At 29.6% G+C, this 19,285-nt stretch overlaps 3 protein-coding genes across 3 annotated transcripts in view; 1 reads left to right on the forward strand and 2 right to left on the reverse strand.

Moving 5' to 3' along the window:
- Positions 1-19,285, reverse strand: part of LOC113402505 (probable oligoribonuclease) — a 211,104-nt gene that overhangs the window by 154,910 nt on the left and 36,909 nt on the right. The window lies entirely within an intron of this gene.
- LOC113402603 (uncharacterized) lies at positions 7,375-9,913 on the forward strand. The gene is made up of 3 exons (XM_026642899.2): positions 7,375-8,325; positions 8,465-8,757; positions 9,713-9,913. The coding sequence occupies exons 1-3, from the start codon at positions 7,548-7,550 to the stop codon at positions 9,851-9,853; spliced, it is 1,212 nt and encodes a 403-aa protein (XP_026498684.2). The 5' UTR covers positions 7,375-7,547; the 3' UTR covers positions 9,854-9,913.
- LOC113402502 (probable E3 SUMO-protein ligase RNF212) lies at positions 11,826-19,165 on the reverse strand. Its single transcript, XM_026642781.2, has 7 exons — positions 18,999-19,165; positions 18,849-18,913; positions 18,661-18,780; positions 16,983-17,118; positions 13,678-13,787; positions 13,073-13,147; positions 11,826-11,962 (listed from the first exon to the last, which is right to left on the reverse strand). Exons 1-7 carry the CDS (start codon positions 19,102-19,104, stop codon positions 11,870-11,872), a joined length of 705 nt encoding a protein of 234 aa, XP_026498566.2. The 5' UTR covers positions 19,105-19,165; the 3' UTR covers positions 11,826-11,869.

The following is a 19,285-nucleotide window of genomic DNA, read 5'->3' on the forward strand; positions in this document are numbered from 1 at the left end:
ATGATTAAAATACAAACACATTTAGGCGACCTGTTTTGCGACTTTGTAGGACATTGCATTTCGAGATTAACTTTTTGCACTATTCAATGAAGTCTTTTTTTTTAAATAAGACATAAAATATTACAGAATCAATTTAAATATTGGTGGCGATGAGAATGAGAGAATGTATGAAAAAAACTATTAGTGTTTTGTTTTAGAATTTTTTACGAGCAATCAAACAGGCGGGGCGAAAAACAGGTAAGGTGGTATTATAATCGAATAACTCTTCCGAACTCCCTATTGTAGAGTCTAAGGAACACACACAGTGAACCAATGTATCTTTTTAGTAAATTTAACATTTTCCACTATTCGAAACTGTTCGCTTTTGGGATCGCACTGGGGTGCGCCGACCCAAAAATGTGAGAACTCCATACGAGGTCAAAATATATTTTCGCCCCTAGTAGTTCTGAAGGTAATATGGCTTTTCCTTTCAAATTACCCCGGAACTCGACTTCATTCGATATCATAGTACCAAAGATCCCAATTCTGTAAAATGGTTTCAGGGTAATTTTCTGGTGAGTAGTCTTGTGTCTTTGTAGGGTTCGGGTGTACAGTGTTTTTTATAACCCATTATTGAAAGTTCTATGAGGCATTACTTGATTTCAGACACAGATATCTACAAGTCCTTGGTGTAGTACTGTCTAGTCTAGTCTCTGTCTATCTAGGTACATGACAATTGACATTATTGCTATGTAACATGTCTATAATATGCACAATAATATGTGAGGGCGAAATTAGATTCCTTTTTTAAATGTCATATTATAATAATATCGCCAAGCCTCGCCAGTACGCATGTGTAAATGCGGTGTTATATGCTTTTACTATATGAAATAATGTACTGAAACTATATTTTATTATCTATATATTTTCTTTGGATATGTATAAGTCGGATTCCATATGTATTCTACTTGGAGCATCTTCTCCTTTGTAAACGGGGGCTTAGAGTCTATTATAGTACGAGTTCCGGTGATGGTTGTTAGACATGTTTTTGTAAGAATATTTGTATTGTTTTCTAAAATAAATATGCTTTTTGAATGCAATTTGAAATGGAAGCAATTCAAATTGCATTTGGATGTAGTTACAAAAGATACTGGGAGATGTAATTTTTTTTTAAATGTTAAATTATAATGATTTTCTTAACACATATCAAAGTAAGTTTATTTTAATATATGTTTAGTTAACCTTTATTTATTTCTAAGCTTATAACATTTATTAAATAAGACTAAGCTGAAAAAAACCGAAAATTACCTAAAGGAAACTGAAGTACGCAAAACGCTGACTCGCTTCTTTGTTAAACGCTGACTAAAGGAGTCTGCGTCAGGGAATTGCAGAAATGCTGCTTCAGGGAATCTGCTATTAAATTAACATTTAAATTATATTTAAAACAATATCTGAGTTTAGTATTGAGTTTATATGATACATTATATGTAGAAAATAAATAGCATTATAGATAAATTATTATTATTTATTCGATTTCGACATCAGATCAGATCAGACAGGTACTGTCATTTATTCAAGAACTACTCGTTCTTACTCTAGTTAAATTTATTATTATCTGCATATAAAAGGTGAAAACATACTTTATCTGCATATAAAAGGTGAAAACACCTTTTTCTTCTGTTCGTCGACAGATTTTCTTCTATTTTTCTATAAAAGATATTTAGTGTTGACTACAAAGAATGGAAATAAAATAGTAGCTATGTAATTAGAAAAAGAAATATTTGAATCAAGCAAATTAATGATTATATTCGAATTTCGACTACTGGTCAACACTAGTGTATATATTTATTTAAATCATCTTTTTAAACCTTTATAGGAATTGACTATAAATCAACTTCCCATACTCAGTATAAAGCGTATTCTTATTTTATTTATTTTATTAATTGGAGCTAATTAAAAAAAAACTCGTTTTGAGAACAAGCTTACGTTGCTGTAAATAAATGGATATTTATAAAATGAATATTTGACGAGGGCTAAAGGTACGAAATATATAATTTATTTATTCGACTAAAAGATGTAAATTGTGAAGGAAATAAATATGTTTATTTAAATCGAGTCTCAACATTAAATATGTCCTTGAATCATATAATTACTGCGTTTATCCTAGATTTTTATTACTTTAAGATTAAGTTTTAATTTCTCCGATAATACGCTTAAGCGACGATAAAATGTACGCTAGGGCGTTTTGTATTTTGAGTTTATCGTAATCAGTTTTATTTTAAGTTTATTAGCGCTTGAAATTATATTCAAGTAAAGTTAAGCTTTTTATTACGTTCTTAACTTTATTTATTTGCATTTAATAGTCATATTATTTAAATTAAAAAAGTAATTAACTTACTCCATGACCAGCTTCGTTGTGTTTTGTTTTGTTGTTGTTTTATAAATAATCTCTTTTAATTCACTTATATTTCTTATCTTCTATTAATATTATCTAAAAAAAAATATAACTAATATATATCCAAAAAGATAGCAATGTACTTATTATTTAATATAAACTCTCATCTTATTTACATGCGAAATGCAAAATTAAAGAGAGAGAATAACCGAAAAGCCGATGCTGAATGAAATAATTCTGAAGCCATGTTTCGTTCTAAACAGTACATTTTCTCTTATTTATATTTATAAACGTCTATCTGTTCGTACATTTAGAAATCGAGAAATGTTCGACGCTTGATATCGCTTTCGAATTATATACTATGTAGCATATGTAATGTAACATAATAATACTTTTAAAATAATATATTCGTAGGACAAATAAATAAATAATACAGTAAATCAATAAATACTCCACTTTTACAGTTAGTTCAAAAACTGAAACAATTATCTAAAATTAAACAACTACATAGTTTCATAAATCAAATATATATATAGAAAAAGTTAATTACAACTTTTTGCTTCCTTTTAAGTTATATAATTTAACGTTAACTAATGATATCAATATCAGTTTTATTATAACCCTGACACTTACGTAAGATGAGACAGTTATTGAACAATAAACTTTAAACTAAATAATAAACGCCATCAAATAACTGGAACCGTTCCTATGTATCACAATAGAAAAATACTCAAAATGAAAGGACAATGAAATACGCTACGTTTCTATTTCAACGAAAAACTTTTATTAGTGCCGGATGCATTCTGTGTTGTTGCAATATATAAAAAAAATCTGAATGTTTTATTTTCATTCAGCGCCGTTAAGCCGGATAAACGACACGAGTCGTTTCCATCAACATTTGTATTATTATTTATCCTATGTACTTTTATTATATAAATCATAGCGATACAAATTTCGAGATCTCGTTTAGTCAACTTTTGTATAAAAAAATATATAATTTATTGATTTTTTCCTTAAATTTAACTCAGTGCAAGTAGAGATAATAATGAAAAAACTAACATAACATAGAATGGGTGTAAATATAGTATAATAATATAAAAAATATATACATTTATAGAGACAAAGATTGAACGGTCTTTTTTGACAGCATCAAGGCCACAATCATAGATAATGGATAATAGGGCACTCTAGGGAATCAGTGGCAGTCCGTCAGGCATTTTGCCGTCATCACGATTAATTCCAAAGGGATCAATTACAGCTGGAACGTTGATAGAGGCAAATGCTCTTTTATACCGAAAAAAAATTATGTCCTGATAATAAAAGAAGTTCAGTATGATATTATATCTTAAGCTCTATTATGTCTTAAATTTAAAATTCAATGTTTTTATTACTTTATAAAAATGTTAACGTCCTCTGAAAACCTTTTGCAAATTAAGGGCAAATACTACAGAGTAAACAAGCACTGTACCTTTAGGCACATAATCCCTGTGGAAATCTAACGGTAATCCCGCATTTCTAGAAAGAAAAATGGAACTGTGTAAATACTGAAAATTAAAAAAGTCTTATAACATTTTAGCATTAAACAATAGTCCTACTTGTTCTTTTAAGACTTCAAAAAAGGCGATCATCAATTCATCTTTAATTTGTTTTATTCATTATAATTATTTTCCATCAAACTCAAAATTTACAGACTATAAGGGTCAATCCTACACGTAATTTTAAAAGTTACTATTTTATTGCGACTACTTATCTGTTTTACCTCTACATAACTCATTCGCTTTATATTCATAAAAAATCCACAACCATGAATAGCAAATATTGCTAAAAAAATACCGTAGGCACATGGGGACAACTAAATAACAAAATACATACTTTATTAAAAACCGTACAATATATAAATTGACTAAGCCCAAAACCAATTATAAAAAAATAATTCAAATAGGTATAAAACTTGAAAGATTGAAAGTTAATTGCGATAAAAAATAAATATTAGTTCTAAAATGTTACTAACAATTTGCACTTTCTATAGATTGCATTGAGCGTTACCAAAATTTAATATTATGATTGGCCGTCAACTTTCTCTTTATTCTAAGTGACAATCTAAGATGTTAGACAATAAATCAGTTTTTGTATTGCTCTTTTGTATTAACTGAGACGAGGTCCGGATAATCAAAAAAGTAAGTTAGAAAAATATCGCCTTTTATTGAAGAGGAATGAATGAATATTTACAACCTATTTAAAAAAAGAAAGCTTCTTTTATAAATAATCAGAGTCCGTTCTTTACACGGGTAAATTCAAATAATTTATGTTATAGTAGGTCTTAAAGTACTTTTACTTATGTGTATTCATGAATATTTTTGCTGTTTGAATGTGTGTTTCAATTTCATCCAATACATGCCAGTTGTCATAAATACACTCTCCACTTGCATTGTTAATAAACATTTTTTCCGGAAACCTGGAATAATGGTCGTCCTACAGTGTTCATTTTTCTAAACTATATTTTTTTTATACAAAGTTTTGATATATCAGCTATAACTTTAGAAATGGGCGCTTAAAATGCTCCCGCGTAACCACAATTTTCTCTCCGACTACTTTACCAATCTATCATAGTCGGATGTCGAAGATAATAAATAAAATATAACTGTATTTTATACACGTAGGTATATCGCCTATGTCAGCCTGAAATACCTAAAATTTTATATTCATCCGATTAGCAGAAAAGTTTAACCTTGATAAAATATTTTTGCAATACTATATAATTATGATGATATCTACACTCAGAAACTAAAACGTAAAATATAACTAAAATTTACGTTATCGGTCCATTTCATATTAAGGCAGGCGCATTCATAGGTACCCGTAGATGAATTCAATTGCTATTATACTTAGGAATAGAGAATAGTGAACGAAATTATACGATGAATATATTCATGAAACGGTTAACGAAGATACCAACTCATTGAATGGGAATGAACACTTTATTCACCTTAGACGTCTGACAAATGGCAGGCAACCTGTCTGTTAGGCCAATTACAAGAATTGATTGATTCATACTTAGAATAGATATATCAAATTTTTGAAATATTTGGCTTAGCTGTATTTTTCAACCATGTTTTCAAATCGTGAGTTATTTTTCGTACAAGTTGGAATATAAATAGCAATTAGCAATCGTTTTCTTACATTAATTGCAAATTTATTTATTTAAAAAAAACAATATACATAGCCCGTCTTCAATAATATTTATGGGTTTAAGCTTTTATACTTAAAATAACAATAAAAATAAATAAAATAATATGTAAATGAAGTTAAATTTAAGTTTAAAACTATTATTAAGATAATTTTAACTGCATATCATAAATAATTTAAATAAATTCTAGTGAAGCGTCCAAACCAGAGGATGAAAGTTAGACAAACGAATAGCTTGAAAGGTAAAGTAGGTAGTACAATAATATAGCGAATGAAGAGGTATTTCTAAAAGTAAATTCTCTTCAAAACAAAGATCACGACCGTGCGACACGATCTTACTTAAAATTATATACACATAATATCAGTTAACATTTAAGACTACCAAAGATAGTACTTACAAAAATTATATATTATAAAAAATTACATTTATTTAACTTTAATAACTTTACAAAATTTTTAACGTCAGCATAGCACACAAAGGTAAAATAAAAGTTATAGTTTGTACATGTCCCACAACTGGGAAAGACAACTCTCGGTTTGAACAGGTTAGGAGATTACTTAAACAATGGTGGAAAGACATGTACTAGATTTTCATCCGACACATTTCGATTTTCTCGCGAGTTTTTCCTTTTATGCCAATTGGGGAAATAAATTATAAGAACTAATTAAGCACTTAAGTGAAATTCAGTGGTTGCCATTGCCACTTGCCTGAGTTTGAACCAACAATCTTCGTTTAACATGAAATTTTACTAACTATTGGTTTCTCAGCTCATTACATAGCATATATATCGACAAAATTATGCTAAATTCTTAAATGTAATTAAAGTGAATTGGTTCCTAAAAGCGCCTGTTGAAATAAATTAGTTATTATTACAAGTAACTTATTGCCGACAAACTGCGCCAGGCGCGAGCTAGTAAAGTATGCACGAATGCTCCGTTTTCATTAGTGTAAGTGAATAAATAAAATGTTATTACAGAAAGGAAATAACTACTATATTAAAAAAACTTTCTTTTTTAAACATCGGTAGGCGTACGGGCAAATGGACCACCTGAGGGCAAGTGGTCAACACTGGCCATAAACAAGGCGACGATTAAATTTTAATAATTTCTGGTATATATTATGTTGAAAGTAGGCAAACCTAGTATTAGTCTATTGGGAACTTATTATCCTCGTAATTTTTGTACATTCTTCTTGAATTTTTCTTATATTACATTTAAGCTTTAGTTTCAAAATAACTGGAGTACGAGTAGTTTGAATCTTACATCATGTCTCTGAACCTTTTTCTGCGAAGAATAAATTTAGGTGAATCGTTAACACAAGTAATAATATTTGGACAATAACCTTTACTAAAGCCCTCGACATATATTTTAGCGTAACAAAACATTGTCGTGAAATCGCTAGATTTAAGACAAGGTTAAAACATAGAGAAATTTTATGCTTATTTATTTACTAATTAATTACTTTAATAATTATTATGATTTACATTTTCTTTTCATTTAAACACTGCAATGTATTTTTATGTTGAAGGCACAATTTTAATTGAAGCATAAAATCTAAGACACCTGGCGTGTGGCGTGTAACCGTTAAACTAATAACTTTTGATTTTATAGGTAGGCGAGAGAATAAAACTTGTATGAATTACTTAATCGAAATAATATTTATCACTGAACAACAGTAGTATGTTTATAATCTTCTAGAAAACGTATGACCCATAACGAGTTGCGTAAACCAATGCCCCACTGCTGCGTCTACTGAACTGGAAAGCAAGGTCTCCGGTAAAGTTATTGTATTTGACAGTAGCGTTCTCATTACAGGCAGTTAAGACAATAAGTCAGGAAGGAAACGATCAAGCTCTCATACCGCGTGAAAACTATCGCGGCACAAAGCAACCACTTCGTTCCACCGAATTTAACATGACTATAAATAAACGTTGCACTGGCAATATAATATTAGTCGATTGCAGTCGGTGACAATTACATCAGTAAAATGTTGTCATCAGTTTTCACTCTCATGCTTGCGCTAACAGCAACGCAAGCGATAAAAGTCGAATTATCTGATGAAAAAACTCCGTACGATTACGTGAAAGAACGTTTGGATGCTATAGGAACTGATCCAAAATTTGGTATACCATTATCGAGCTCATACGAAGTAGAAGAAAGTGAAGATTATCCTGAAGAAATTAAAGGAGCAGCTTCAAATGTTTTAAATACAGTAACTGGAGTTGGTGGTATAGGATTAGGCCAAGGATTAGGTTTTAATGGAATAAACGGGCTTGGTGGAATCGGAATTGGTCAAGGCTTAGGTACCGGCTTAGGTATTGGACTTGGTGGCTTAGGAGTTGGTGCAGGTGCCGGCTTAGGTGGAATCCAAGGAAATGTACTTGGAGGGATTGGTGCTGGTGGAGTTGGACTAGGTAACGGTATAGGACTTATCAACCCAGGCTTGGGTGGCATTGGAGTCGGTGGAATTGGTCTAGGAAACGGACTTCTATATCATCCTTTATTAGGAAGCCAAGTTGGAGGTGGATATGTTGATAAAAATGCGTATGATGCTGCTCAAAAAAAAGGGGCTGATGAAAATATTGAGAAAATTGAAAAAAAAGCTGGAGAAGAGGCTAAGCATGGTCAAGAAGGATTCCAACAAGCTGCTGCTGCCGCTAAAGCTGAAAAGGGGGAGTCAAGTTTTTATAAAGATGAGGAGGCGAAAAAGAAGGCAGCTGGAGATGAGAAATTTTACCAAGGTGGCCAAAAGGTTGATAAGCAGGGTACGTTATAAAAGATTTATTTGTTTTTTTTTAATAATGATACACGTTATCATGATATAAGAATACAGTATAATAAAGTCATAAAAAAAGTAATTATTTTAGGTGAGCAAGTACTGTATTGTTTGTTAAAAAATTACAGGTGCTAATGAAGAGCAATTGAAAAAAGCAAAAAGTCACAAAAAAGGTCACGTGAACAAAGGATTTAAGTCATCAAGCAGCAAAAACGAAGAAGAGAAATCTGAAAGTTTCTATGACGAAGCCCATGACGAGTCCGATCATAAGGTGTCTGGACACAACGCTGGATCATTTGGAGAGAATTCGCAGCAAGGATTCAAAGGAGCGCACGAGGAAAAGGTTTTGGATGCAAACTCACAAGGGAAAGAGGGACATCACGTGTCTGAACAAAAGGTTGACGACGCCAAGGCAAATAAGGTAAACAAAATTTTACTAAAAAATATTTAATATATTTTATTTTATTAACTTGAAAAACATTAAACATTTGCACTTACAACTATTTTACGAACGACAAAATTCATTATTCTTCAAACAAATTAATGAACACAAATTGAAGCATATAAACTGTTAGTGCATATATACTACGTCGAAAAATACTTCAATAATATCATAACGTCAAATATTAGTTATTGATAAAATAAACGTAGCTTATTTGAAAATAGAAGATCAACGTTTGATAATAACATTATTTTTAAACAATAATAAAACTTCACCTTTTTTATATCCTGTACAAGACGGATCGATCTTTTTGACATCTGTAATTTTTTCTGATCGACATAACTTTGCAATGACGAACATATTATCTTTGGATAGTGGTTGGGGTCTCTTTAGCTGGTATAACTTTTTTTAGAAATTTTAGAAAAGTAAGTTAAAAAAATTGAATTCTAATTTGAATTACGCATTCCATCGTTCCATCGACTGTTATATATGTTATATTTTCTGTTTCTCATCACTAGCCCGTCTGTCAAAAAGATCAAGCTAACTTGAACAGGGTATAATCGTTATAAATCATTTTTTAGTTCATATTCGTGTGATGATACATTTGATAGATTGGATGATAAATCATGCAAAGATTCAATTTTTATTGGTTATCTTTATTGTTTGATGATAATGTGAAAAATTAGGACACTTTTCGAAAATGCAAATAAGACCTCAATAAATCGAAAAAAAGCCTAATGTCTGTCTATCTAATTTTCTTCGAAGAAATTTATGAAAACACATAAAGCCGAATTGAAAACCTCTTTTGAGGCAGCTAATATATTAAAATCATATACTGTTTTGTTTATTAACTATTTAATGTTAACAATAATTGCTTTCAAGTATAATTAACGCATTTACTTTAAAAACTAAATGGTTTTTTTTCCTTTTTTAGGGTGAATTCTTGCAAAAGGGCTTCAAAGAGGGCACGGAGTCGTTGGAAAAATTCAACAATTTAGGCGCTCAAGCCGTTCACGGACACCAAGAAGCTAGCGGGGGTTACCAACAGAATAAAGGAATTCTACCGATCCATTAAACTTATCTTATAACATGACCGTTCAGTATTATAAATGACAACAAAATACACATAACTCAATATTAATTTGTTTTTATTATACTACCTACTTTAAATATTACACGACAAATTAAAATACGCAATGAACACATAAAAAAATCACTTTATAGAAAACGTCTTTATTTTAATATTTTTAAAGATAGCTTTGATAAGCCGAAACCACTGTACCGGTTTTAACTATAGTGTTTGTCGTTTACTAGCTTATAATTTGAGTTTTATGGTTACTGTAAGGACCTTAGCAAGTTATTCTCATATAAATCTTTACCAGTTAACGATCTATGCAACAATATTTTTTTTAAACATATTGTCAGTACTTGAGATGAGCGCGATTAATAATACTAATCGTAAGTTAATAATTATAGGAGATAGGATTGAGAGTATTTTAACATAATTTATATTAAAATTGGTAGATTTAAATTAAACTAAATATTATTTAATCAAGAATTCTCTTAGACCGATTCGGATGGTTATTTAAAAACGGAAGACCAGTAGAAAAATAGTAGAGTAAAAAATATCAGTAGTTTCTCTTTCAAATCCATTAAATAACATATACAATGTAAAGTACAATTATATTTATAAATTCTTGTCTGTAAAAAACGAAAATCATCATACATAACAGTAATAAAATATTTAACGGAAATAATAAAAATTATATATATGAAACATTTAATCACTGAAAAAAATGAAGACATGCTAAATTAATCAAATTGATACGTAAGAATAAGATATACACAAACAAAACTTTAAATAAGATTAAGCATTTATTAAACAACATTGTTCTATAAAGCCATCGCAGTCCAACACAACTTGAGATTTATTCCACGGAGTACAAGATAGATAACCAGACTCGATGCTCATTTGACTAAAAAAAGACCTAAAAAATTCAAATTATATCACATTAATTTTAACAGATTTTTATATAAAAATTAATTTCATTATTATAGGGAAACTCTTAAAGATCAATCAAATATTTTTAAATGTCAACAGTTTGAAATAATTTTAAGAATTGATATCATTTTTTTTTTTTAATTATCGCTACAAAGTGTTAGCATTTTTAAATTTACCGTGAGTGTATATTATTTGGTAATAGTAATAAAAACGATACATTATATAAAATAAATGATAAAGGTAGACAATAGATTAAAATAATATAATATATAAACTTAATCTAATCTTTAGTCAGCATTTTTAAATAAGAGTGAACCGAATTGTGCTCTTTTTACTGACGCTCGACATGAGCCACTTTCGAAACTAAGCAAAACACGCATTTACACCAATTGCATTGTATCTTGTAGCAACTAGCGGCTTTTGCATAAACATATATCTTTTAATTTAACCCTATCAGTAATTTCATTTAAGAAGTAACTTCGTAGGTAACTGACGAAATGTTGACTAACTTACGATACTTTTTGATACGTTCATCCATTATGCGTTAAAATTATCATAGGATATGTCACATGTCACTTTTAGCAATTAGTTCAGAAAAGAATGGTTCCACTACAAATAGAGGCACTTCCTCTCAAACTTCACCTATTTTACTCAAACGTCACAACGACATGAACTTAAATTCAAAGCGTATTTATATTCAACAAAGCGACTGTCTCCTAAACTATAATACGCTTTTTTTTTTATTTGTATATATATCAAAATAGTAGAAGTTTATCTTTTCACTAATACAACATTATCTCATGTACACATGAAGTCAAGTTTTATTTGTAATCCTGAAAAATCTACTAAACCAATATACAAAACAATGTACCATAAGATGGAACTCGTTTTAGTGTATAATATTATGATACGATTAAGTTCGCTTCGCAGTTTCACCCGCTTTAAATCTAGACTATTAACGTGACAAGCGAGAATTATATTGTTATAAATATATACTAATATTACGTAAGAAGATAATACTCTCAATATATCGGGAGACATAATTCGCAATAGCTTCGCAAGCTTGACGACTACGCTATGAAAATACCATCAGAGATTCTTTAAAAAGTTGCTGTACCCAACCGACTCTGGCGTTGGAGGCGTGAATACAGTTGACGATATCTTGTTTGACGTATTTGACCTCTGTAAATATAAAAATGAAAATATTGTATCTACAATATTTGACAGTACGACAAACGGCTATATAAGAATAGTATTTATGTGGTAGGACTGTAATAATAATTTGTATGTAATCTTATTAGTAGTATACACAATAATGCAAATACGGATTGAAATCCATTGAAAAATAAATACGGGTGATATTTTTTAAAATTACAATACAACAACATTATATCAATTATAAGCACAATTATGGCTTGTGAAAAATTTGCAACGAATTTTGCTTACAATGTATAGCAAAAAAATATGTTTTGCATTTAAATTATGCCATACAACAAATTATATTTGAGGAACTTGTTTATCATACGGAGTACGCTTTAATATATTCAAGTAACGACGACTATATCATTACTAAAGCGAGAATTTCTTTTTTATTGATCTGTATTATATATTATTGTAATAGAAAATATAATTTAAAATACGTACTTATAATCATTATTTAAAAATTATTAAATTATTATTAATTAAATTAAATTAAAAATACATATTATTTTGTTTGTAACTTAGTTTTTTTACAATAATTTATCCACCGCTTTAATAACTTTATATTTAATATTACATCTGAAAATATATCTGTCGAATTATTTTACGCAACAATAAAGTATCAGATCGATGTTGTTTTTTCTTAGATATTATGGACTGGAGTTATAGCTACACGTACATAGTTGCCCTTGTTACTCTACAGTCACGAAAGCCTTAGGCGAAGCTGGAGGTAAAAGCTAGGTTTTAATATTCATAAGTACCAAACTCTTAATGCTTGATTTTTATATTTCTGGTAACAACATAATAACGCTGTACAGACGTGTAGGTAAATACAAAATAGTAATGAAATACATTAATAGTTAATTAAATACTTGAACAATTTTATCATTTTTTGTTTAGTATTTTTTGCTTAGTATCTATTTACTGTTATTAAAAACAAGATAAATGTTCGATACATGCACAATCATGTTTTCCTTATTTTTTGAATACTAACTATTATGAACGAATTTCGACTACTAACGCTCGATAGACAACCTCAATTCTTTGCTAATGTGTGAATAATTGTGAGATTTTACAAAAAAAATGACTTACCTGACTCGCGCTGAAGCTTGCCGTCCGTTGCTTGCTTATCCGCGTCGGGGTCAGGAGGTTGGACTGATATGGTTGCTGGGTCATATTTCACAAACAAAACAGAAATAATTATCTTTGTTTTTAATATATTATCAATTATATTCTATTATGGGAATACCCTACACCTTTTAGACTTGAAGTAAATATTGATAGAATAATTCCTTAATAATTTTTAATTTTTCCTCATATTAATGTTTATATATATAGATATAGATAAATAAAATATAATATATGATTAAAAAGTAACACGCAATATGATCTAGAATTGAAAAGTTTACGCGAAATAATGTACTACACAAAAATACTACATTTTTAGAAATAATCTATTTATTTGGAATATAATCAAATTAAATACGTGTTTTTTTCTTAAGAGGTTTGCAGCCTTTTTGATAAAAATGATTTGTCTAAAAATAGATTTCTTTTTCATATTTAAAAAGTTCAAGTCATATAAATAAGATATCAAATAGCTTATGCACAGATACGATATACGAATACAAAATACTACAAAAATTGTTACAAAACAGGATCTATTATAAAAATAATATGAAAAATGTTTTAAACCTTACATTATATGGAGTGCTTTTAGCGTTTCTCTTATACGTAGGCGTAGTCTGAATGAAGGTTGGGGACAAATTACTGCCGGGCGATATGGGCACGCTGAATGGAGACATTTGCTCTAAAATTGATCATTTTTTATATGAATATCTACTTTACTTTCCTTGCCTCCCACTAATGGCAACATTTAATTAAAAAAACTGTTTAACAAAATAATAAGTTTTAAACACTTCGTTATAATTTAATAAACTTTCAATCAATCGCTTTCCTATTCATTCAAGAAGTCTTAATCGAAAGGATTTCGATTATAGAGAGCTAAAATACCCCTAAACTGTTATGATCTTGCCGAGCCATGATTTATGATCGTCTTTGTCCGATGGAAAATACCGAGTGTATCAATCAAACTCAAAAGTATGCTGACGTCAAAATATTAGGTTTGTGCCAATCAATATTGATTTTAGTATCAGTTTTCAGTTTGCAAATCAAATTAAACATCCTTTTACGTTGTGTTACTATTGAGTAGAAGGTTAGGAGCCACTACCACGCTGCTCCAGTGCGGTTTGAATACATATGTGGCAAATTTTGATCCGAAGCATGCCGGTTTCCACTGATTTCATGACAGTGGCGTAGCATAGGTCACTAGCACCCGGTGCGGATTCCAAATTTGCCGCCCCCTTATTTTTGCAATCGTTATCGAGTTTGAAGTCGAAATAACGGGCGGTTTTCGACATTTTAGTAGTACGAGTAACACTTGACAGATTTACGCATGTAAATTGACGTTTTCGTTAATTTCCTATCGAGTTTGAACTCACTTGATTTATTTAGGTGAGAGCAAGTGAAACTTTATTTTGAAAATTAACTATTAAGCGTGTGATGCAAAAATTTTTATTTCTTTAGAAAAGGTAAACCTTCGCAGAGCCGCCCCCGGCAAAGTGCCGCCCGGTGCGGACCGTACCCTCCGACCCCCCCCCCCATGCTACGCCACTGTTTCATGATGTTTTCCTTCACCGCTGAGTATGAGATGAATTATAAACACAATTAAAGCATATGAATATTATGGACTAACTAACAATAAAAACAAAATGTTTGTCCATATACAAACTATCGATATCGAAACATCGACTTTCTGTAATATATTGCGAAAATATAGCATCCGTAAAAGTTAATTATAAAATACCATTTGGTTAGTTGAAATTTTAATTAAATAGCGTTGAATATTTAATAGATGATCCATTAGCGCTTTTGGTTAGTCGCTTTGGGGCGAGTGAATAAAGATGAGGAGCAGATTACACCGTCCAGGATGGAATGAGAACGTTCATATAAAGTAGATCTCGTTTAAAAAATACTAGTTAATGCCCTACATATCTCTTTAGTTTAAAGGTTTTTACGGTGTAGAGTTGATGTGCTGCAGATCTTTATAATGACAAGGAAACAAAAATAGTCTCCATTGAATCGTATATATATATACAAACTTTAATGGTAATCGGTCAAGCGTTATTAACGTCGACTAATTTCAAACGAAAACAAAAAACATTTTTTGTATTGACGAACAACTAACTACATAGAAATAGAGTTTTTGTAAAACTATCGCTCTCGTCTTATTACTTTTCTGGTATAAATATTTTAATTTAATACAGGTCACAAGCAATAATACAGACAAATTTAACTGAAATTATATCAAAGGATGATACATGAAATGTGGACAGTGTAAGAAAAATGGAAATACTTTATAAAATTCGAATATAACCGAGCTTTAGTCGAAACTCTTACTTCAATTAAAACATATTTTACATTCACAATAAATTTTCAGAAGTTATAACGTAATATTCAAGACTGATAACTTCTGAGCATTGCAAGTAATTACATTTTAAGGCCATCCTCAGACGACGAACCTAATGAGATTATCATCATCAGACGAGAACATTAGGGATTAAGGGACAGAAATATTCTCTGAATTTTCGGCTTTCATCAAAAATAATGAAATCTCTTTGACTTACAAAGAATTGTATTATTATAGAAGCTTATAAAATGATAGAAAATATTACGAAAGGAATGATTCATATTTAATATTGAAAAATGTATAACAATTTAAGGAGACAACATATTATACTGCTTGTTTTCGTTCTTATTCTATGTATTTACGCATTTATCGTTCAATCAATTCCGTTAAAACTTCGTACCGTCGTTGTTGGTACTTTGGTAAATATATCTAACACAATTCCCATCAACGAATAATAGATTGCGTCAGTGTTGTAAGAGATAATTAAAAAATAATAAAAAGCTCTACTACTGAACTGACGAGCACTAACTAGATCTTAATTAAAATAGAGAGAAGCCAAGAGACAGAGAAAGAGATATATGCAATGCGGTTTATGCGGACAAGGTCATGAATTGTGTACAATAGATATTTGCAAAAACTTTTAAAAATACAATTTTTGGTTTTTGTAATTAGCGTTTTTCCATTTTACGTACCTGTGAAAACTGACTTATTAGCACATCTTTACTTGAAGTTAGTTTCAATTAAATGACGAAGGTGTAATAATAGAATATTTTGTAGACGGCACGAGTTAAACGATATTAAATGAATAAATATATTCTAAGAAATAAAACCACCACAGACTTAACGTTATTCAATATTTTGTAAGATGACACGCCATATAGAGGATAAATCGTGATTATAGTGTAGTTTTACTTTGTTTATGAGAAATTTTCAAATCATTCATTTTTGTAAAATATTAGATTTTAAATTAATAAATCGATACGTAAACAATTTCAAATATAACAATTCAAAATGCTTAGGGTTATATTAATTAATTATAAAAATATGACAACACAGACATAAAAATCAAGCTGAAATGCTAACACAAAAACCTTTTTGAAAAGACGTATGTATTTATTTACCTGTTCTGATATATGTGTATGATTACATAACAGTGTATTGTTAATATCTCAACATTTTTTTAAAATGAGAGTCCTTGTCACTACATCATTTATTAAAATCGGTGAATCTTTAAGCAAAAATACATTACGTAAAATCGTATATGACGTAACGAATAACATCTCTTATTGGTACCATGTCGAATGTCAGACCAACAATACCATATACGGTAAATGTACAGACAAATAGCTATCTCATTTTTTGCTGTCTGTAATAATAATTGAAACGCTTGCTACTTTGCTTTCTCTGTATATTTCATATAAGATTTTCTACTATAATACTTTAGTGGCAATTTTGTGAATAATATACAAATAATATAGAAACTATTATCTTTGTTTTCAATATATCTACCATAAGATAATTTAAGTGTATATTTACTCGGTTGACCGGCTCGGTTGAGCTGGTTATCTAATTTCTTAACAATCTTCTGATACTCCTTAAGCTGTTTGTGCTGCGTTTGACAAAGCTCTGTCATACGTTTTAATTCGCTTCTAGCTTTGTAGAATTTTTTCGTCTGTAATGTCAAAGTTTTCAAAACAAAACGTACCAATTCTGCAAAATCTTGATATCTTTGTAAAACGAAAATAGAAGATAGTTATAATAATTAATAATATAACTGAGAAAGTTTTTTGCTTGTTACCTTATCATATACTGTTATATATTGTATACTCTTTTCCCAATCATGACATGAAAAAAGCCTAATAAACAACATTTGAGAGCAAATTGACGCGATATCATTGGTTGAGAGCTTGATTAATCTATAATATTCACTATGGATTTACGAAAAATTGGCGTTTTGAAAGTTGACGAAACTGTTATCGGAATTTTGGAAATAAAATTAAAGTGAAAATAAGTAGTTAAGTGTAATAGAGTGGTATTAAAAATAAAGATATATTAATCATAAACTCTTAGTAGTGCACAATATAGCTGAGTCATTAGAAAATTGCATGAAATACATAAATCTACGTTTTTTCCTACTTCCTTTGGACTAGGCTATAAGACGATATACGTGGCAAAGCCGCAGCAGAAATCTAGTTGTATTATAAATATTTGAATGCATAAATAATTTGTCATAATGACCATTATAGGCAAGGAATACATTATGTAATCGCGATTTACCTTTACGTCAATATGGTCAAGACATCGGGAATACAGCATGAAAACTCGGTTAAAAACAATTGTTTTATCATTAAAATTACAATTTGTACAACAAACGTTTTCCTTCATATCGCAGAATTTAATGAGGGTGGATCACATTAGAAAATTCAAGTAGAAGGGTTGTTAATTGGATAAAGTTAATTAAGTTTTGGGGTAACAACCTGGAATTTATTTACCTAGAGTGAATTCACGTACGTTATTTTAATGATGAGGTTTAATCAGTATCGAACCTCGATCGAGTATAGAATCAAAATATTCATGAATTAAATCCTACCTTTCAGAAGTCATGTATCACAGTTTAGTTTAGATAAATCTAAAGAATAGTTCTAAGAAGTTAGAGAACAAAGGGGCTGACGCGAAAAGTGACCTTATATAATACTATAGGGAATAAATAAAATATATAGAAGAATTTAGATATTTTATATACAATTATACATATATCTAAATACTTCTATATCGTGTTAATTATTGCAAATACTCAACAGGAAAATAATGTTCTTTTTTATATCAAATATTTATTTTTTATTTATACTTTATTGCACCCAAACTTAAAAAATAAATATTCAAATATTAATTATTGATGTTAACAGATTCCGCCAACTAATGGCTAATTGATCAAGACTGGAAGCAATTTCTTAACAACAACGAATGAAGTAAATTAAATAAGTGGACTTTATTAACCTCGTTGATCTACGGATTAAGTAACCACTTTAACAAAGATCTAAAACATCGCAAATCGAATCGTTTTTTATTAATTTACCACAGGCTGCTTTGAGTATTGATAGACGTAATGATGCATCTAGGCAATAAATCCAATCGATTTTTTTTCTAACTAATATACATATATACATACTATATATATTTTACAATAACGAAAAAAATATGTTTGAAATTTTACCGATTGCAATAAATATGACAATAATCGACGTCTGTGCTGCCTTTGAAATTGTAGAACTTCAGAACACTTTTTAATCAATTCTTCGGGATCTGTAAAATAATCTTGGATTTCTTGATTCATCTGAAGAAGAAAAAAAGGGCATTTGAAATTTCAAAACTTATTTTTAAATAAATTAAGTGAATACTTACGTCCGGAACTAATTTCATAATAGAGCACGGCACTCGGCATACAAGACATGTACCTTCTTTTAAACCTAAAAGCAAATATATAGCATATATTTAATGTTTAAAATATTTGTGGAATATAAAATATTTATTCATTACTAAAAATATACACACCATTGTTAAGGCAGTTGTTGCAAAACATGTGACCACATGACGTCAAATGAAGAGTAACACCAGGTTCCAATTGATTGAAACAATTATTACAGTGAATCCAATCCATTTTATATTAAAATAAAAAAACTTCTTTCACTTTAACTACACATGAACGCAAAACATTATTATTCGACTATTCCTTAAACTACCTAACCTGATTTTTGACATTTATCCGCCATTTTTTACTTATTAAGTAATTAGGTTCTTTATAATGCGAAGAATTTCGTAATAAAATTATTAGCTATTTT

Source organism: Vanessa tameamea, chromosome 11 (assembly GCF_037043105.1).
Source record: "Vanessa tameamea isolate UH-Manoa-2023 chromosome 11, ilVanTame1 primary haplotype, whole genome shotgun sequence".
In the NCBI taxonomy this organism is placed as follows: Eukaryota; Metazoa; Arthropoda; class Insecta; order Lepidoptera; family Nymphalidae; genus Vanessa; species Vanessa tameamea.

Excerpts from the sequence above, each read along its gene's own strand:
- LOC113402603 (XM_026642899.2), top strand. The coding sequence starts at position 7,548 with ATGTTGTCATCAGTTTTCACTCTCATGCTTGCGCTAACAGCAACGCAA. Across the intron at positions 8,326-8,464 it reads CCAAAAGGTTGATAAGCAGG|GTGCTAATGAAGAGCAATTG; the intron begins GTACGTTATAAA and ends AAAAAATTACAG. Across the intron at positions 8,758-9,712 it reads ACGACGCCAAGGCAAATAAG|GGTGAATTCTTGCAAAAGGG; the intron begins GTAAACAAAATT and ends TTCCTTTTTTAG.
- LOC113402502 (XM_026642781.2), bottom strand. The coding sequence starts at position 19,104 with ATGGATTGGATTCACTGTAATAATTGTTTCAATCAATTGGAACCTGGT. Across the intron at positions 13,148-13,677 it reads CTAAAAGCACTCCATATAAT|CAACCATATCAGTCCAACCT; the intron begins GTAAGGTTTAAA and ends AATATGACCCAG. Across the intron at positions 11,963-13,072 it reads CAAGCTTCAGCGCGAGTCAG|AGGTCAAATACGTCAAACAA; the intron begins GTAAGTCATTTT and ends TTATATTTACAG.